The 21,354-nt window shown below is 43.1% G+C and overlaps 1 protein-coding gene across 3 annotated transcripts; it reads right to left on the bottom strand.

Moving 5' to 3' along the window:
- Positions 1-1,297: 1,297 nt before the first annotated feature.
- On the bottom strand, positions 1,298-19,684 carry efemp1 (EGF containing fibulin extracellular matrix protein 1). 3 transcript variants are annotated; one of them, XM_020087847.2, is made up of 11 exons: positions 19,429-19,684; positions 18,729-18,832; positions 18,515-18,560; positions 18,105-18,377; positions 6,829-6,951; positions 6,612-6,731; positions 5,664-5,783; positions 5,404-5,523; positions 3,999-4,125; positions 3,718-3,910; positions 1,298-3,250 (listed from the first exon to the last, which is right to left on the bottom strand). In XM_020087847.2, exons 2-11 carry the CDS (start codon positions 18,807-18,809, stop codon positions 3,089-3,091), a joined length of 1,365 nt encoding a protein of 454 aa, XP_019943406.1. In that variant the 5' UTR covers positions 18,810-18,832; positions 19,429-19,684; the 3' UTR covers positions 1,298-3,088. The 3 variants fall into 3 exon arrangements, with proteins under 3 accessions (XP_019943406.1, XP_019943415.1, XP_019943403.1); XM_020087856.2 differs by having other exon boundaries at positions 19,439-19,569; XM_020087844.2 differs by lacking the exon at positions 19,429-19,684 and adding an exon at positions 18,931-18,955.
- Between the last annotated feature and the right edge of the window lie 1,670 nt (positions 19,685-21,354).

Below are 21,354 nucleotides of genomic sequence, written 5' to 3'. Positions count from 1 at the left end.
TACATGCAGGGAGATGAAGTTAATTATCTCCATTTACCATGAGTGGAATATTAACCAAGAGCAAGAAAAGTGTTGCGCTCCTTAGTAAGTTCAGTGCTCAGTGCTTGAGTCACAGAAAAAGTGGGTGAGCAATGTTTTTCTCTCTCCCGGGGGGTTGAATCAGGCACACACAGCAAAAAACATTACTCCAGTGAGCAGGGAGCTGAAGATGGGGCCAGGGGAACAGTGACACATCATGTATCATCTTACACGTCCCAGCACTGCTCTGAGTAAAGCCCTCGACAGCAGTATGATTGAGTAACAACTTACCATAAAACCACTCCCAACCAATTTCACTTCTTAATATGTGTGTGTTTGTGTGTGTGTGTGTGTGCGTGTGTGTGTGCGTCTGCAGGCTGCATGCACATTTGTCCCTCAGCGCACACAGCTTCAACATACTATATTACAATATCCCCTCTGGATTCCTTTAAACAAGATATATACAGAATGATGGCTGCAGCATCATGTTCACAGAATTTATCATTGTTATATTCGGATTAAATCATCCTCCTGTTTTCCCAAAAGCCCGAAAGGAGCAGCGGAGCATTTCACACAACCACTGCATTTTCCATTACGCTGTAAATGAAGTCAGATCTCGTTCACTTTGGTACAGTTACACTGCAGAAACAGCAACTACGTACTAATTCCACAAACTTCTGTCTGCATGTGGCACTCTTATCTCGAGAACCGTTCATCTTATCAGCTTCAAACCTGGTGTGTGTATTATTAATGTCAAGAAAGTGCAGTGTTGGGTCTGGTGCAATATAAATAAAATATGAATAAACAGGCGGCCACAGTCAGTGGTGGCTGGGCAGTTGGTGAACATGTCTTCTTTATTTGCTTGGATAAACTATTTGTTGGCAACTGGTGGGACAGATAATGCTTTATATTGAGCTGAACTACAGAGCTTTTATTTTGAAAGGTTGTGACCTTGGGTCTGAGGATTGTGTTGGTTGCTCAACAGCCCCCCTGAATAGCCAACATGCAATTTATAAAAAAAAAACAAAACCAGTTAATTAAATAACTCGAACTATATTAACCACACCTGTGAACAGCAATAACAAAAATTCTGTTTCATTTTATGAAAAACATTAACTATAAATTCTTCACTGCAGATAAACCAGATAGGATGAACACAAACTCGCACTCTGCACCCTAGACTGCTTCTGAGCATTACTAAGTTCAGAACGGTCACTGTACTAGTTTCTTAAAATCTCTTTTCTGCACTTTGAGTTATAAAAAAAAACCTAGAAAGCACTTCACCCCATTTATCCATCATGTTTTATTCAACAATATAATTTTTGCTCTTCAGAGTACAATCAATATAAGGTACATATGACAAAATATATTTTAAATAGAAGAGAAAAAAACATTAAGGCATTTCAATGATTAACAGTCTTGACAGCATGACTGATTTGTGTTAAATTTTTTGTGTTTATACCTCTAAGGCACTATTGCATGATCACTGCAGAAACCACATAAAACACTTCCAGGAAAAGATGGATGAGTTTCTACACTTGCAGAGCGCTGCTGACAACATGTCGAATTTCGATGTGGTTTTCAGTGCAGTGTGTCTAAAGTGTACAATGTTTCAGCAATAAGCCAGAACAGACACGCAGAGTCACGAAAGGCGAAGCAGGTAGTGAAAGATTACTCCTCTTCCAAAAGTTTGGTGGCATTGTATTAACACTTTAATAATAATCCCGTTTCACACATGAACTAGGTACATGGGCGAAGAACTGTAATTATCTTTATAACGCACGCCAGCCTAGTGCCAGTGCGACTTCTGGAATGGGGCCGATATAAGAAAGCCCAGCTGTTCCTCTGGGGGATCCGCAGTGGCACCGATGAGGGGTCAATTGGCCAAGTGTTACGAAAGCTGTCATTTCCTGTGGCGTGCTCTCGGGTTCAGAAATCTCGGTTATTGCCTCTGTGACCTAGGGCTGTTATAGGATGGCATCAAAGAAACACATAAACAGCTCAACCACATCAACCTGGGGCAGAGAACAAGCTCCTTCTCACTCTTTCCTTTTCTCCCCCTCGGTGTTTCACACTTTCGCTTGCTTGCATGCAAAAACAAAGCCAGGCACACGCACTTGCTCTCCCACATCCACACATACAAACACTTGCACACACACAGACACACACAGATTTGTTACCTAGGTATGTACACAACTTAACTCCTGTCAGTAAAGTCCACGAGCACAAAGCCTGTTGTCGTACAAAGTTAAGCACTCTCTCAACTCACAGGCAAATTCCCTCCCTTTACACTTCTGACCTGTTCTGGAAATTATTACTCATGAGTAAAACTGTACAGACACTTGCATGAATAGCGTGGCGCAGCAGCACTAACCCCTACGACATTTATCAACAAAAGCATGTGATTTAAAAAAAAAAAAAACCTCTGTGTCAAAAGAAGCTTATATTGAATATTTGTCACGTATGTTAATAAAGAAAATATGATTGTTTTTTCTGTCTTGCTAACAACAGAGTGATTCACTGATGCACAAACAGGTTATTGTAATCACTTCGGGTCGGAACAAAGTGATAGATGTGGGTGCAACTGCATCAAACATCCATCCCAGTTAGGATGTGTGCACTAGGCGTCTTTTTCGGAGTTCCACTGCTCTGATCCCAATTTTCTTTTAGTATGGAAGAAGTAAAATGTCACTGCAAGTGAAAATGATACATACAGCAGCTTTACAGCATCTTTCTTATGCCAATTTCAGGCACTTAAAGTACAAAACATTTCTTTTTTAAAGATTACAGAGCCTAATTCTTCAAGACACTAAAACTTTTCATATATGCCTCCCAGGACCTTGAGAGAAAGAGATGCCCAGTGGTCACATCACAACATGGAATGATCTGTCTTGAGCCATTTTGAACTGACAAGCCGCTGTAAGAGTCTTGAAACTGTCTATGTTATATGTTGTATGCATGTTTTTAATGAAAATGTACAGTATTTTATGCTGATACAGGCATCTGCTGTGCTACACTGCTATGTTGGCTGAACCGGACTTGTGCGGGCTGTTGGGAATTGCGGTGGTGCTCAGAAAGCGTAGGGCCCGACTATGATGGTGAGCCGCAGCAGCGAGCTGGAACGGTAGTTCATGGTGAGATGGTGAGTGATCATCTCCAGGTCCACAACGTACTCTCTGGGGCCGGTCAGAGGCTTGGTTAGCACCAGCATGGCGCTCACATTGCTGGAACGCTGCAAAAAACGCGATCAATTAGCATGTGAATACACATTTTTATACTATTAACATTGGTGGACGTCCAATTATGACGTCACCAACATGTTGTAACTGTGAATTTGTTATTATGCTAAAGCTAGCCTTTGGCTCACTGTGTATGTGCAGCCTAACAGAAGCACTGACTCTACGTCTTGTTTGCTTGAAGTGCCGAACAATATCTTGGAAATGGGGGGGACACAGCATTACTTCTGCTTTACAGGTGTCATATGATGATAAAAGAAGCAGGTTGGGTAATTGTACAAGGCGGAGTCAGGATGATAATGACAGAGTGAAAATGTGAGTAATTTAATGGATTTAACTTGAAAATTCAAGCATCAAGATAACCAGCAGTTAAGCGTTTAATTCGCTGATTATCACCTGATACACCCTCCTCCAGATTTACATGGCAGACAAAAACAAGAAAAAGATTCCCATCAGCTCTTACCCGCAGGAAAAATTCCCCTGCCTCGTTCCCAGCCTTGATCCTGAAGGTGTTGTGTGTGTTGGAGTAGATATTGGTGGCCTGAATCTGGAAGACGTCCGCTGGCACGTTCCGGTCTGCCTGGATGCTCATGTATTTGTAGACAATTGATGGTGGGAGACCCTGGCACTCAGCCTGAGAACGGCAGATACAGCGGCTGCAAACACACAACAATTACGAAAATCTCTGTGAAACTGGCAGCACCGATGATGGTGAAACAAAAGACGTCGATGATGTTTACTGACTTCTCAGAGGTTTTGGCATATGGCGGCTCACAGGGGTTTCTGGGATAGCAGCGGAAGCCTCCGTAATAGTTCCAGCACATTTCATCATCTTGGCAGTTATGGGTCCCTGTCTCACATTCATTTATATCTGGTGATTGGCACAGAGAGAGAGAGAGAGAGAGAGAGAGAGAGAGAGAGAGAGAGAGAGAGAGAGAGAGAGAGAGAGAGAACAAATAAATATTGACCAGTCAGAAATAGCCGATGCTACCGTCCTTCACTTCAAAAACATAGGCTACAGAAACTCTGCACACTTGAGCTGCTTTGAGACATGTACTCTCCGGACTGTCCGAGTGAGAGGCTTCAGATTTTCTCCACAGTCTCTGACCAGTGAAAACTCTGGATATTGTCCATATGTAACAGTGGGAGATCATCCAGAGGATTCACCACGTCATCAACACCCCCACAAGCATGTTTCATACGTTTCATATACGTGTTGATGACGTTTCACATGGGATAGACATGCAAAGAAAAGAAAAGAGAAAAAAGAAAGCAAATGTCTCAGGATGAAAAAGCGGTGCCATACACATAGAAGACACCGACAGAGTTATCAGGAGAGCGTTTGGTGAAAGGCAACCTTCAGAAATTCAAGAAACCATATGTGCAGACGTTTTCCAGAGTTTATGTCTGAAAAAGGCTTTTCAGGACAATTTGGGGATGGTGTGTATAGGGTGTTGTTGCTACATTTCCAACAGCTGTGAAGACACGAGGAAACACGAGAGGGAAGCCCCAGTGTGGATGCAACCCCACACAGGCCTGACTGCAGCTCTTTCCCTGCAGCCTCATGAAAATAGTCTGATCAAACGTGCCCCAGACCACAGGGCTATTTCTGGCACAGCAACCTGGATTCATCACTGAAAGGTTCCCCCTGACACAACAGGGTGAATTCATGGCTGTCCCTATAAAGCCCTGCACCTGACCGGGGGGGAGAGGAAAAAATAACAGCTCGCCCTTTTAGAGAACACCAGCGCTTCAAATAAATCCACTTCAAGAAACCAACATCATGCATATAAATTCACAGAGGTGGCTCAGCGGGGCAACACAAAGTTGCTGTGCTTGTGTTGCCCAACCTCCGCAGTCTTTCCATGACAGTACTGGTTGAGAGAGAGTGAGTTTCAGTCCTGCTGAAGTGAGGTGGAATAGTGGACGATAGCTGCGATGATCGAGTTTCCCTTAACAATTATCTTCAAAGTGTTCAGGAAGAGCCGAGAGGGAGCTGGGGGGGGGGGTGAGATCTCACTGTGGGAACTTTGTTGTGTGTGAAAACAGAGACGAGGGTAAGATAGATAAATAAATAAACGGAGAGGGGATTAAAAAAGATTGATAGATGGAAAAAGGGGAGAGGAAAAAAAAAGGAGGACTGCAGTACCTTGACACAACCTGTTTCCCTGGAGCTGATATCCCTCTGGACACTCGCAGGAGTAACTTCCTGGGCTGTTAATACACTGGTACTGACACATGTAGCTGGAGAAGCTGCACTCATCAATATCTGTACAGGAAATAAGCAAACACACACACACAGACAAACAAAAAGGGGATGAGGGAGTGCACGTTAGACAGTGGGAATGTGATATGCTGCCTTCAAATACATATTTTTGTGCGTGTGCGTGTGTGTGTGTGCACGTTCACCTTGGCAGGAGACCATGTCCTGTGCCAGCTCGTAGCCCTGGTCACACTGGCAGAGGAAAGAGCCAATCAGGTTGTAGCAGTGGTGCTGGCAGGGACTCTGCACGTCACACTCATTCACATCTGGAACAAAAGCACATTTTTTATAGGGATATTGTGAAGATCATAACTAAGTTGTAACCCACTATAGGAAAGACAGACACACAAACAGACACACACACACACACCAACACAGTAGCATGTAGACAAACACACTGTTCTGTACACATGTTTGAACATAGCTGAGAACCAGTCATGGCTTTTGATGGATTTTCTGAATACTTTTCAGAGAGAACAGCTTTTCATCACAGCACGACATTTTCAATAACTTCCTCTGACTTCAGCTGGAGATTTGCACCGTGCTTCAGGTTGCATGGTCGATCCCAGGATAGCTCCGAGCCTCCAGGCATCAACAGCCCGTGCAACATTTGTTGTTTTCAAATCTCAAAATATCCACATCCCAAGAAAAACAGGGACATGAGCAAAACACTGGACTGACATCATTTAATATTGCACTTCTATTCATGCATTTTTATCAATTAGCTTGGTTAATGCTCATGTGTTTGCCTTTATGTTTTTATCATGTTTAATTGTCTGTGTGTGGTTTTGCTCCACTTGTATTTCCAGTAGTTCAATCTACCGAAGATTTTCCCGAAGTTAGATATAAATATATGTGATTATGATTATTATTATCATACACTCTTGCTGTTTGTATTGAGCGTGCAAGTAGCAGCAGGTACCTGAGTCTATTAAAAGTCAGCCTGGTAATTGTGCAGATTAGGTGGATAACTGCTCCGACACAAAATGTCTGACAGGCTGCCTGCGAATAACAAAGCACTGAATCCAACAGTTTTTATAATTCGATGTCGTGCACACACACACACACACACACACGGCTTTGCAGTGACTTACCAACACAGCTGTGGTTGTTGCTGGCCAACTTGTGACCCGCGTTGCACTCGCAGTAGTACGAGCCCTGGGTGTTAACACATCTGTGCATGCAGTAGTGGGTCAGGGCACACTCGTCTCTGTCTGCCGGAAAACATGATCACACAAAGCACGGGGGAGATAATGAGGATGTGAGCAGTGGGATGCATTGTGAAAAAAAGCAGGTGTTAAAAGACCTCACCGACGCAGTGGTCTCCGTTCCTCTGCAAACCTGGAGGACACTGGCAAGTGTAGGAGCCTCTGGTGTTGTAGCATGTCTGTTCGGGGCCACATGTGTGTCTACCTGTCGCACACTCATCTATGTCTGCAATAAACACACAAAAACTCTCAAGAGGGAGCTAAACGAACTTCATGCAGGAACATATGCTAGACAAAGCAAAGCAACGTGTCTGGACTATACGCATCCTGTGATCTGTGATGTGTGAAGGACTTTCTGCAGACAGAAAAATCTGTGATCACTGACACCATCACATCACACACGTGGGCATAAACACACATTCACAGGAGTGCAGGCCATCAAATAAAGAAGGCTTTTATTTAGCAGCTCCGGGTGAAGGGGCGGGGGCACAGATTACATCTTCTACCAACAGGACAGCTTTTTGAAGGGGGAGTTTGTGTGTGTGAGTGTGTGAGTGAGTGAGGGAAAAACCAATCATTAATTACTTCTATGCCTCGATAAGGAGTATTTTGATGTGAGTATAAGAAGGTTAAAAGCACAAAGCTCCGGCCACAAAGATGCAACAACCTCCTAATCATTTTTGAAAACATTGTAAAATGTCCAAACTGTAAAAAACTCTGCACATTTCTCACAGATTTATTAATAAATATGATTCAGAAGTGCAAGCTCAAAAGTTGCACACTCAGATTTTTTAGTTAAGACCAGATTGCTTGAGATAATTTCGCAATTAGATAAGGCTAAGTTTGAATTTTCCATTTGGTCTAAAATACATGACACCACATCAGAGGAAAAAATCTCCTATCATCTTGATCCTACAACAATTTTGGTTTGTTTGGAGCCACAGCCTCTTACAAAAAGGCCTTTCTCACTATAACCCCCTCACCCGCTTTCTTCTGAACCTCTATCTTTCTCTCTCTCTCCCCCACACGCACACACTCACACTACAAATACGCCCATACTGTATATGCTCATCCCTGTGGGCCCGTCAGCAATCCTCTTGGGTGGTCTGACTCAACCCATCATATGCAGACAGCCAGTGGGCATCAGTTTAAGAGCATGACAGTTATCCTCAATACCACACGCACAGACACTCACACAGGAAAGGAGGGGGGAGTTATTCTGCATTGTGATTTGACACATGCACACATCTAAAAATAATCTGAAGAACCTGAGTGGTAAACTAAAGACTGGAAAACCTAAAAGCTTTGCACTACCCTGCCTTGCTGGCAATGCTGCCTTGATAGACATGTTGGTATTACCCCTCCTGCAGTATTTACATGCAATTCACCTGAGAGCTAGAAATACTGACCTGCACTGGTATGCCTCATACATCTCATATGAGTTGACCATGACCTTTACCTAGTGACCACTGAAATCTAATCAATCAGTCTTTGAGTAAAAGTAACAACTGGTCATATAGTAATTCCCTTAAGGCAGACTTGAGATATCATATGTTGTTCAAGAAGCAAAAAGCATGTTTTGTGAGGGCACTGTGACCTTGACCTTTTATGCCCAAAATCGAATCAGTTTATCCCTGAATTAAAAATTTGAGCCAAATTTGAAAGGATTCTTTAAATACATTCTTAAGATAATGAGGCAAAAAGGGCTTTGTGAGGCCACAGCAACCATGACCTTTGACTGTTGAGCACAAAAATCGAATCACCTCATCCTTGAGTCCAAGTCAACAATTTTACCAGTTTTGAAAGAGATATCGCGCTCACAAGATTAAAAATGTGATTTGTGAGTTCACAGTGACTTCAATCTTTGACTTTTGACCGTCAAGTCATCCTTGAGTCCAAGTGAATGTTCATACCAAATTTGAAGAAATTCCCATAAGGCCTTCTTGAGATTGTGTTCACAAAAATGGGAGGGACAACCCAAAAACATAATGCCTCTGGTCACTGGCTGTCAATGGCACAGAGGCATTTTGAAAGTAAGATAACTATGGAGCCCACATTCATATAAAACTCCCTTAGATCGATAAATCAAACCAATAAAATCAGACGAGAGAAGTCCACCTTGCTTTAACACAGATTTGATGCCAGATGCACTGCCTCCACAATCCAGTGGGACTGGTGCCGGTGAGAAATTGGCTTGATTTGCTATGGAAGAGCTCATGAAACAAAAGGTGGACAGAAGGTGAGTAGTCTTTAAACCTTACAGGAAGGAAAGGGAAGACGGCTTCACTGTGTTCAGCTCTATGTGAGCACAGTGATAAGAAGAGCTCGGTATATTAGGGACAAAACCAGGGCTTATCTGAAGGTGCACCTGAGAGACAACAGGTGTGAATTACACAGAGGGAGGAATGCCCAGACGAGGCCTGTTGCAGAACGACCCTCTTTGTAAATGGACAGAGATAAAAGCAGTGCTGTTCTGGAGAATCTGTTCTCTGATGTGGCCTGAGAGGCTTGTGGGAAAGTGTAACCAGCACCAAGTGTCAGGGAGAAACCAAACGCTTGGATTCCAGCAGTATCACATTGTGGGTTACTGAGACACTTGCAACAGCTTCTTGACATGAATGTTTAAAAAGGCCCTGGTGCATTAAGAGGGCTACTGTCGCTGTTGGTGGTCGACCTGCAGGATCCAAATCCAGCCTCTAAGAGACCTACCAAGTCTAAACGGATTTATACAGAACCAATAACGTCGTCAATTTGAATAAAAGCAAGAAAAAGTTCGATGGGAGCTGGTATCAGTCAGAAGCTGATATAAAGCCTCTGTGAATCACAGCCACACCTACTTCCTGCAGGTATTTGGTGATTCATTGAGACTGGGAATGCCTTGCCTCCTGGCTGTAGATTCTGACAACACAAGTCTGAGGCTCCCAAATAAAATAGAGTCCTGTCTGTTGATGCTGTCCCTGTGCCAAGAAACAGACAACAAAACATGATACCAGAGAGCTGATATGGTTTTATCGTGTTAGCATGTTAGTTACCATCTGCTTATCAGGAATATACACAAGCTGTTGGGAATGCCACATTTGCAAGTAATTGATCATGAACCAAAATGGTGGACGAATTTATAAATTCTGGATAAAATGTCTGGATCCCAATGGTTGTTATTCTGATGACCAAAATCTTTTGGTTTAAACCATAGACTGTACAATAAGATTGACAATGTGACAGCTCATGGTGCCATCTGGTGGCTCAAAGCAGTATAGGTCATAAATTCAGCTCCTCCATGTTAGTAGATTGGACATGGACCAAACTAAAAAAGAGAAAATACACGTTAAATAGACTTTTCCGAAAGATGGTTTCTATTGTTTGAGGGCGTTCTTATGACACTGATGTTGTTCCAGTTTTAACTTTCTGGTAAGTTTGGTTTTATTAGTTTCTTGATGCTATAAAAACAGGTGAAACGTCATGACTGACTGCTGCAATACGTTGCTAACGTGACTCAATCATCCGATTCGTATCTGGAATGTTTTGGTTTCATTTCTGGGCATCCATCTTTAGGTACAGTCCATGTTTTAAACTTTTATTTTCCAGTACAGGATTAACATTAGCTCAGACAGGCAGCAGTGTTTGACTGATTGCAGTTGACTCACTCAGGCCAAATTCAGGATGAAATCTGAGCTACAGGTGGTCCACATATGTGTTCAAGACGTGTGCAACAAATCAGCTCCTCATAGCAGGATTAGTTGTTTTGCAGATTGTTGCCAAGCAGGATTAAATCAGATGGACTTTGAATGATCTTGAATTTCCGAAAAACATATTATGCCACTGTTGGGCAGAATGGTGATGGTTACCTAGGAGAGGTGATTCAGTGAGTGCATCATTATAAAAGGTGTCGCTGGTGCAGGGCAGACATCTGCAGCTGGGTCATGTTTCAACACTTCTTTACATAAGGTGTAGGAACAGCTAGAGAAAGAATTAACAGCACATCACTGTTGAATTGTTTCAATGCAGCGTAGCTTCCCAAGAAGTTGTGTGAACAGAGGTGCACGAGTTATATCCTCGCTCCCTTCAAGAACGAGAGCTCTAAATAAAAGCATATGTGCTGAATGTAATCCAAAGGTTCATTCACAGGAATATGTTGTGGTAACTGCTATTTTGTCACTAAACCTTTAAGAAGCTGCCAATACAAAGTTACACAGAAGTGTGCGTGTGTACAAGTGTGTGTGTGTGTGTAGTGTGGGTGTGTGTTCATGTGTGTTGTGTGCTGGCTTTTTGGTCCCATAAAGTCTCCACACTTTACCACATGCAGCACAGTCTATATAGTTTACACAGGAAAACAGATTTTACTGCAACAAGTCATCAAATGTGATGATGTGTTGCATGTGGAGAGAAATGACTCTGTTCTCCGAAGTCATATTTTATTTTACTTTTTTCATTCAACAAAAGTTTCTTGTAGGAGCGAGCCTGCCGCCACATCACAGGGAAAGATAAGGCAGACCAGCAGAAGAGTGGAAGATGAGTAGAAGGGGAAGAATGAGGAGAAAGGGTGGAGGAGGCTCTTTTTTTTCAACAAAAAAGGGCTTTTTAAGATTTGAAGTCAGATTTACAGCCGTGTGTGCATGTGTGATGTCAGAGTTAAAAAACTCCTTGCTTTTCAAGGAGATTAATTCTAAATGCCTTGCGGGAGCTGGGGGAGTGACAGGGATGGCGGCAGCTCAAAGAATGCGAGTGTGTGCACGGATGAGCGGGTATGTGCGCATCAGAGGTCCCATCTGAGGTTCTCCAACATTAAATGGCCTTTTTGCAGAGCATGTGTTTTTTAAGAATGGAATGATATAAAATGAAGAAAGTCATGTTTGATGTATGTGCACAGAAAGAAACATGTTTGTCCATTGTCTGGCCTGAATTCAGAACAATGTGTTATTTGCTGCAGATTTATACTGACATGATAGGGCTTGTTGTAATTATCACTTGAGAGCATTTAGTCTTGTTTTCACTGAACCGCTGCGATGGAAAGCAGGAGCCGTTCCAGGGAACAGTTGGAGCCGTCCTGCTGTTGGACAGCATCTCCGTTTCCCTCTGATTATTGGATAATTCAATTTTTGGGAAAGCAGGGTGCAAGATGCGCAATGGTAATAGCCCATAAAATTTCACAGCTTCAAATTTATCAACATGTCATAGCTCAGCCCCTGAGTGCTTGGTTTTGCTTGACCTCAATCACCTTGATGCCCCCCTCCCCCCCTCATGGTGAGCACAGCACCACTCGGTGTTTAGTTTGTGCACGATTCTCTTCCTGTTGGAACTGCAGCTATCACTGGCTTGAACACGACCTCAGGACAAATGGGAGTGGTAGTGTTTCCCTTTCAATGCAAGTCCAAACACAAGAAACAAAAAAACAAAAATATCAAGACACTCAAACTTTATTTTCTGTGTATATCAATCCGTATTAGGGCAAGAAATATTTCCATGCTCCGGCTCTTCACACCACTCCCATGATTCCTCCTCTCATCGCTCTCATTGTTCAGGAGGAACAGGAGTTTTTAGTCATGTTGACATTTATTAACTGATTTGTGAGTTTGTTCCACACACTTCTAAAGGTCGGGCAGAGTCTTGACGTTCTTGAAAATCCGTCCAGTGTGCCAGCTACATTCCTGACTGATAATAATCCTTCCTGTTACACTGAAAATGTCTCTGCAGCTATTCGATTTGCAGAAGATCAATCACCCTGCCCACCCGACACGTCGATGGTCGGATGGTAGCACTTTGCAGCCCTCACAGAAAATCTGTGGCATGGAAGGAATGAAACCTGTAAACACAGACATCGGCTGGTCGAAAAAAATCACTGCGATAACAAGAATCAAGAAAAGTAGAAAGGAGTATGAGATTTTGCGATCACATGTGAGTGTCACCTAGCTGTGCGTGGCATTGATTTATAACAGCTCCATGTCCCTTTCCATCATGAGGTAAACGGAAAGATCAACACGTGTGAGCACATCAGAGGAGGAAGCAGCTGGCTGTTGGAAGGGCACCGACCTCTGGGAGAATAATAACAACAACATTAAGCACTTACGGAGAGGAGGCACGACAAAGCTGCTTCCCCCAGCTCAAGCTTCTCCCTGCCATCGTTGATGTGATGGCAGAAAGGAGCCAGCAGCAAAACCACACGCAATAACAGAATACTGTACAGCAACACAGAACACGCCAAACGAGAGGCTGCCCGCAGGATGGACTGAAAACACTCTAGTGCTTTCTGGCAACGTCAGGAAACTGATGATGTATGTTGAAATGCAGCAGAGCTAGAAGTCATACTCTGAAATGTATTTTAAGATTCCTCATGTGCTGGGCTGCTTTTGTTTTAGGATGTTTCTGCAGTTGTTTTATCGTGACTTTTTAAGGCAAGTTATTGAAAATATATAGCCACAGTAATTAAACGCTCATTGAAGAATTTGTTCTTTGTTTATCAGCAGCTGAGGAGTTACGGCACCGTGTTGATTTAACAGTAACTTTAAAACATGACCAGTACCGGATGTCAGAGGCAGATAGTGATATCAGTTAATCTGGCAAAAGATTTATCGTCCTATCTTACTGTTTTTTTAACTTTGCCCTTGAGTCTGTCATAAAGTTGAAAAATAGTTGTCACTGCTCTCTGGTGGACAGAGTGTGTAATGTAACACAATTTAGGGAATTCTAATCAAGATTTAAATATGCAAATGTTAATATGAACCATCAAAGGTATTAAACAGATCAACATAACAAATGAATAAACCATAAAATAAAAACGATTAAGAGGTTTCGGTCATGGAAGGGGTTCAGTAAGGCTATGCATTTAGCTATTGCTAACATGCTAATATGCTAATGTTAATTGCCTCCATCCAACTATTCGATCTTTACTAGAAGCCACCGTTGACGTATTTCAAGATCAAAGTGTTGAGCTGACAGACCAGAAGCAGGGCCAGATCCAGGGGTGGGGCCAGGGGGGCACTGAAATCCGACTGGCCCCTGAACTGCCCCTGTTTTTATTTCATTAATAGTCACTAATAATACTAACAATAAATATTTTATGAATTTTTCTTTTCGTTTTTAAAAAAACAACAATTGGCCTCTGTATGTAAATGTTGCCCCCTCCATTGTCCCTGATCCTATAAATCTGCCACTGCCCAGAAGGCCTCTACAATTCACAGGCTAAAAGATGAAACACAAGCTGGAGCTGCAGGTGCAATCAGGTGATCAGTAAAATCACAGGGACACACTGATGCAGGACAGAGCAAATCATTAGTCTGAGGGCAGGTGGAGGAGAAGAGCTTAGCAGGTAATAGAAGGGTCTGGACGGCACAGAGGTGTGCCTCTGGTGTCTTTTAGTTTCAGTTACCCTAAACAATTTTCAACTGTTTTCATCAAGCAGACGTTTTCTGTTTGATCCCACTTCCTCCTCCAGAGCAACCAAATCACTGCGGAAAGTTTTCATTCAAGATCCTGTTTATTTCTGTAATGTATTCACCTCTGTGTTGAAGATCTGGCTTATCTTTGACAGATGTCTGAGGGAAACAAACACGAACATGATAACATCTGAAGGAATTTCCTTAAAAACTGTTCCCAAAGACTGTTCTTCTGAGGCGCGCCTCTACAAATGCAAATGTCAGGATGAGACAGGAGTGGAGCCATACAGTTTAAAACAGTAAAACTTTGAATTGTGGAGCCCGCAGGTGGCGTCGTGTTGTGCTGCACAACCACCGGGGCTCTCCCTCTCCCTCCGCATTCCTGCTCCACGCAGATCGATCCGATGCTTATCTGTCAAGGTGGTGAGTAATTCTTACCATCACAAAAGATGGGCGCAAATGGAAAAAACAACCTCCGCCGACATTCCAGAGATATTCCTCCCAAAGTGCATTGCATCTGCACGGAAAAATGTTATTGCGTGTACTCGGCCTCGTTCGGAAAAGTACACACGTTCTCTGTCACAGGGGGCTTAGCGGCCTTGATAGAACATACTTGGGAAAGATTTCCAGCCACTGCAGGTGAAGAGCATCCAGACGTAGCTGAAATTAGTCAGGCATGTAGGTGGTAATGTGGCCTACATGACCTCAGGAAACCAGACAGGTAAACAGGAGTGGCATGTCCTTTCATGTCCCATAGTGCAGCGCATGAGCGTCTAATTTAGAGATGAAAAATAAATAGGCAGAAGCTGAAGTATGTAAACTCAAGGCTCCTGGAGAGAATAATAGAACCCGTAAAGTGTAAAACATGATATTAATCGTTGTCTTCGACTGATATCATTCGTCTGAGCGGCCAATGAAAGCACAGTTAGTTTGTATTTCTCAAACAGGAGGGCGTGCTCTCAAACTGTGCTCAACATCAACGGATAATAAAACAACCGCTTTCCACTTTTCATCAGATTTAACGACTGATCGGCCACTTTTGAAGGACAACCTTCATTTCTGAGAGGAAGTGATCTCAGTTCTGATGAAAATAAGAGTTAATATGAATACACAAGAGTACAACAAGCCACTTGTGGGCATCTCCCGCTGCTAAACACAGTGAGTGTGTGTGTGTGTGTGTGTGTGTTTGGAGGGTAGGGAGGTCATGGAAATGCGGGGCATCATTAAGCTGTCACACTTACAGTAAGGGTTCATAGTTTCTCTGTGTGGCCAGGCAAGGAGGAGGGAGCCAGCTTCCCCTATGTGTCACTACAACAACACACACTTAGACTCGGGTTCACACTCAGGGCCAAGCGGCTTTATTACATTTGCAACAGCCGTCCGCAAGGGAACGAATATTAAAGCTACATTTAAAAGGAAAAATAACAGGGTATAGTGTATTATGTAATTTGCGGCCTGTTTCACTTTTAATCAGCATAAAGAACAGTGCACTTAAGAAAAGCTGTTTTTGTTTTAAGCTCTTTTTTTTAAATTTAAGTTGTTGCTTTGGAAAATTGGCTCAATTTTTTGCAGAGAATTACGCTGATCTCTGTACTATTACCGCTACACACTCAGCAATAAATCGCCAAGGCAACTCAACAGCAGAACGAGCCATGACGTTGGTACGACCTGGCTCGGTCAGCGCTCCGGCACTTCTGCGGTGATTTTAGTCAGTGTCAGCCTTTCAAGTTCCCCTTTGCCCTACCTGACTCGGCACCCTGGGTTTCCTCCACAGAGTGGTGAGTTAGCAGGGAAGGGGCCTGATGTAAGCGCTATTTGATACATTGAGGTTTCCCTTCCATTGAAAGCTTATGGGAGTTCCTTTGTAAGAGAGAAAGATACAGAGCTGTGCAAAACAGCCACTGTGCATGGAACAAAAATGAAAAGAGGGAGAAAAGAAATGACAAATCTGCATCCAAGAACAATTGGCACATTGTGGCAAGTTCAAGGTAATGACAGAGAAACCAGAGACAGATGTAAACAAAGATTATATCACTCCCGCCGGCAGAAAACTGCACGAGATGCCTTCCAGTTAAAGCTCCAGTCACTTCAAAGCAACGCCACTGACAGCCACAGCATATATCTTTCTTTAGCCCATGAACTGGAGCAGCACACCAGTGAATGACTAAGTATTAAAGCCATGCCAACTCGCTTATGTAGTCACTTTAGCTGATATGCTGCCATGTTTTACACTCCAATAAAACCTAATTGGGTTTCAATTCAGAGAAACACATAAAGCACCTCACACATACCGTTGCCTCAGGTGTAAAATCAAACTTGTTACTTTCAGCGGAGCTCCGCGACCGCAAAGCCTCGCCGCACACGTGCCTCTGCCTATGGCAAGAGGAGCTCCTAACCACGGAGCACATGTACGGTATGGTAATACACTTTGACTCATATTACTTTTGCAGCACTAACTCGTATACACACAACTACTACCCCCATGATCCCTCACTCTCCTCTCAGACTGCAGAGAGAAGAAAAAGGTTATGAGCGAGTGATATCTGTCCCTCAGGTGCAGCTACGAACATCTGAGCACCATTGTGTGTGTGTGTGTGTGTGTGTGTGTGTGTGTGTGTGTGTGTACTGTACTTAGATCTTTGTGAAGACCATTTGAACATAGATCATATGGAGTGAGGACATTTTGGTTGGTCTTCATTATTTCAAAGGGCAGTTAAAGGGTTAAGGGTTAGAATTGGGTTAAGGTTAGAGGAGGATACATTGAGGGTTAGGAGGAAACAGTGTGTGAGTGTGTGAGTGTGTGAGTGTGTGTGTGCGTGTGTGTGTGTGTGTGTGTGTTTTCAAGGTATTATTCATGTTGTGGGGACCTAACTCAGTTTATAAAGTCACATTATGGAGACTAATTTTCCTTATAAGGGTAAAAAGTAAGTTTCCATAACGGAAAAAATCATGAAATTTTGAGGTGAAGACTTGTATTGAAGTCAGGTTGAGATTGGGTTGTGGTTAGGCTTCGGTTGAGGGTTATGGTTAGGCAAGTAGTAACTGTGGTTAGAGTATGTCTCCAGGAAGTCAATGCAATGTCCTCTGAAGTCATGGAGACATGACTCTGTGTGTGTGTGTGTGTGTGTGTGTGTGTGTGAGAGAGAGACGAAGAATGACTTTAAACCCCTCCCCATCTGAGACGATCAAACAGTCTCTCTCTTGAACACAGGTTAACACCCACATGCTGTAGATGTGAGAGCAGAACCTGCCACACTGTTGTAAAATCTCCTTCATCTGCCTCCGAAGCATCAGACCTCAAACCCTCAAAACTGTGTTTTTTTTTCTCATATTTTGGGAAGAGGGGGCACCCCAGCCAAAAAATACCACGCTGCGAGCTAAAGAGTTTAGAAAACATGACATCACAGAGAGAAAGAACGAGGAGCTTGCAACACATCTGGCAGCTACGCATGGTTTAACTGTTCATGACTGTCAGGGAGATGGATGAATGCTTCACCTTCGGAGCTCTGCTTGTCGGGGCTCCAAAGTCATTAGCAAGTAATTATCAAATACCTGCATAGCTCTGCTTAGAGACACATTCGGACGCATTTTTCTTGGCAGCAGCGCAGCATCTGTCCATGTGCAACACCTTCAATATCAGCATTCCCTTCTGCCTGCAGTACACAGCAGTCAGCACAATGGAATTCCAATCTGCAACCACATTTTTAGGATGTAATCTGTTTCACTGGGGCCAAAAATGTTATCTTTGATATTCTGGAAGATATTTAAAAGTAACTCGTTTGATGGAGCCATCTGTTTTGCACTTGTATCCCATATTTTGCAGTCGCACCTCGGCTCCTGCTGACAGAGTCCAATTTCTCTCCCGAGGAGCCTGTCAACATCATTTGCTGAGATGTGTGGAGCTGTCTCCTTGTTGTTGTTGCAAAGCCGTAAAGAAAGGCTACTTAAATATGATCCTACAGCTGAATAGAGAGAGAGAGGGAGAAGAGGATTGCTGAGGTGATCTCACCTCTGCAGAGGTTCTGCTCATCTGGGGTGAAGCCGGGCGTACAGCGGATCGTCCGGGTCGGCTGGGGGAGCCTCTGGCTGCCAGTGAACACAGGCGGGAGCTGGGGCTGACTCGGCGGCACAGGAGGGATGGATTCCGGCAGTTGCACCTGTTCGCCCTCCTGGCTGATGTAGATGACGGCGCTCTTGGGGAGGCAGAGGTATCCACCAAAGTGGTTGATACACTGCATCCCTCCTTTGCAGGCATCATCTAACAAGGCACACTCGTCGATGTCTGAAGCAGGGACAGGGGGACAGACATTAGACATGGCCTTTTCTATTTTTTGTTATTAAATGAAGGGAAAATTAACAAAGAATTAAAGGAAGAAAAGTTACACAAATGGGAAATAATCAACCCTTAACATTTCTCACCTCTGCACTGCTCTCGGACTCTGTCATACTCATACCCCTCTGTGCACTGTGAAGAGGAGATTAGTATGAAATTATCATCTTTTAATGCGACAACATGTGATAATGACCCCAATTACAACATTCAAATTAAAGTGTGTAGCATCTCAGACATGACAGGTTGTGTTAAAAGCCACAAAGACACAATCAGGTAAAAATATAAAAATCTCTGACTCACAGTGTAGGAGATGGGCTCCTCAGCCTCCTGAGAGAGGACATGCATGAAAACAACGCACAGACACACACAGATCCCCAGCATGTCGGCCGAACGTCGGAGGAACACTGTGAGGAGAAGCAGAGGAACCAACTGGATCTTCTTTTTTTTCGCTTAACAAGGATACAAGTTTTAATACCAGTTATTACATCACTGATGGCATTACTTAACGAGTCTCAACGCATCCCTCTGCTGGCGTGATGTTTATGTTGGCGGCGCTCCAGCTAAATCTGTGACTTTAGCTACGCGAAGTGTTTTTTCTGCTGTTTTTCTCCAAAAGGATTAGTGCGTAATACGCGTAACGATCGTGCGTAAACATGCCCCAGTGTTTGTGTGCGTGCGTGTGTCAATCTGTCAGGAAAAGGAACGAGGTAATCAACCGTGCAGGGCTCGTGTTGATTAGGATTGTGCGTTTGCACAACAACAGATCACAACTGACCAATCTAACGTCATCATAATGTGCGTTTTCCTGATTCTCGTTTTTTAATCCAAGATCCTGACACTTGTTACCGGAGAAATCCCCGAAACGACATCAGAGACAAGCGCTACTGCAGAATTGTTTTGTCCTATACTTGTTCCAACCTTCACGCTCTCTCCTGTGTATTGTTTCCACTGTTATCTCTGCGCAGTAGCTGTGTCATCCTGCGGTGCCATGGCCACGTACCTGCAGTTACCTGTGGATCTCCAGACACTCCTCCTGGCGTCCTGAAGAAAAAGTCCCGGGATTTTTTGCAGCAGTTCCGAGCGTGTGTGCGCAAAGTATCCTGCAGGACGTGCGCACTGGATATTAGATGGTAGTCGGAGCGCAGGGAGCACTTGTGATGAACATGCGGTCCGTGCAGTATGACATACTGGGGGCGGTGTACCGGGCAGGTTTGTCTCTCACCGGGGCGCAGAGAGCGATCAGCAGACCACAGTGGCTCCCTCTATGGACTGACGAGTGGTGGATTAAATAAAGGGAATGATCATAAGCAAAAAATATCAATGGATCTTATAAAATAAAAAAACATTTATATCTCAAAACAGTTTTTAACTTAAATCTATCATTTATGATGGGTAACAATAACAATCATAATAGAGATTCAGTTAAGCTTTGATAAACTCTTGATATCGTGTTGTTTCCCATCAGGTGTTTTTTGAGTTGTTGTCATGTTTTAGTGATCTGATGTTGAGTTCAGGTGATTTTTTATTGTGTTTTGAATTTTGCTGTTGGTTTTTGTGATTTGCTGTTTCCTTATTTGGTGTTGTGCGTTTGTGATTAGATGTTATGTTTAAAGATTTGTTTTTTGTGATTTGTTGTGTTTACTTATTTGTCTTTGTGTGTTTTTTCTTTTGCTGTTGTGTTTTTCTTAACTTACACTTCAGGGCCACGTTATTATTGCAATTAATTTTGTACGATTTCAACAGTTTTATAGCAGAAATCTGCACCTATGACATCTATTCATTTTTACTGGATTTATATGCTCTCAATCTATTTATATTCACACATACTGTATGACTCTTTAACTTCTGGTCTTGTAGCCCTCAACTCCTTCAAGCTGCGAGAGACTTCACTACTTTGTGTACATGTAGTGTAGATTATGTGTGTGCAGCAGGTGGTAAAATCGAATCATGTGCTAAGACCTCTGTCAGCAACCACTACATTAGCCTCTACATTTCATGGTGTTTACAAGATGCCTGCGCTTCAAGAACATCTGCTGGAGTTGGCACGGCCTCCTGGATTTCCCATGGGTGGAGAGACAGCAAGGGATTGTGTGTGTGTGTGTGTACACTCGTGTACATGTGCCAACAGCTTGCTGAGATGAGTGGATGGAGATGAACTTGGCACCTCCTCCTTTAAATGCTGACCTTCCTCACAGGGTGTTTATGACAGAGGATTGCAGGGAGATTTTTGTATGTTGCCATATCCGGTAGGTGTAGAGTCCAAAATATTTTACTGGTAAAAAGTAAATTCTTCTGTTCAAAGAATCAAATAAAGTGTTTAATCATTACGGTCAGCTGTTATCTATAGTAATCAGGGCGTTTACCAGGTTAATTACATCTGAGTTTTGGTCCTGCACTGTTGATATTAATGTGGGCTCACATAAAGGCCCAATGAACCAATACAGGACTGGACTCTGGAATTACCAATAGAATATGCATGTTAATAAGTATACAAACATGGATGACCCACAAAATAATTGTCCAAAAGGTTTGACTCACATCTAAAACTTTATTTCACTTGGCAAGTTTGTTAACAAAAATGGCAGAGGCATTTAGATAAAGCACTGTATTAATCAAAGATGTTTATACAAGATTTTATCTTATGATCTTTATGAACATTCCCCTCGCTCTTATTCCGCACTGAAATCAAAGGAGACAGTCGTTCCTGCAAATCAAGGCGAGACTGAAGTGGGTGTGTCCGCCCGGGTGCACCTTTAGGTGTGAGAAAGTCTCCACAAAAATGTTGTTGTAGGCAAAGCAGATGATCCTTCTCACTTTGAGTTTACAAACTACAGCTCCAAGTGATAAACTACATGCAAAACTTACCCAGGTGTCCAATTTGGACTTAAAGAGGACAAGAAGGAACCTAAGACACTAGATATGAACG

This window comes from Paralichthys olivaceus, chromosome 14, assembly GCF_024713975.1.
Source record: "Paralichthys olivaceus isolate ysfri-2021 chromosome 14, ASM2471397v2, whole genome shotgun sequence".
In the NCBI taxonomy this organism is placed as follows: Eukaryota; Metazoa; Chordata; class Actinopteri; order Pleuronectiformes; family Paralichthyidae; genus Paralichthys; species Paralichthys olivaceus.
The sequence above is the reverse complement of the archived record's forward strand: the minus strand, read 5'-3'. Positions and strand labels throughout refer to the sequence as shown.

Coding starts and splice junctions, on each gene's coding strand:
- efemp1 (XM_020087844.2), bottom strand. Junction 18,378..18,514: donor AGTCCGAGAGCAGTGCAGAG/GTGAGAAATGTT, acceptor TCCCTGCTTCAG/ACATCGACGAGTGTGCCTTG. Junction 3,911..3,998: donor TATGCCAAAACCTCTGAGAA/GTCAGTAAACAT, acceptor GTGTGTTTGCAG/CCGCTGTATCTGCCGTTCTC.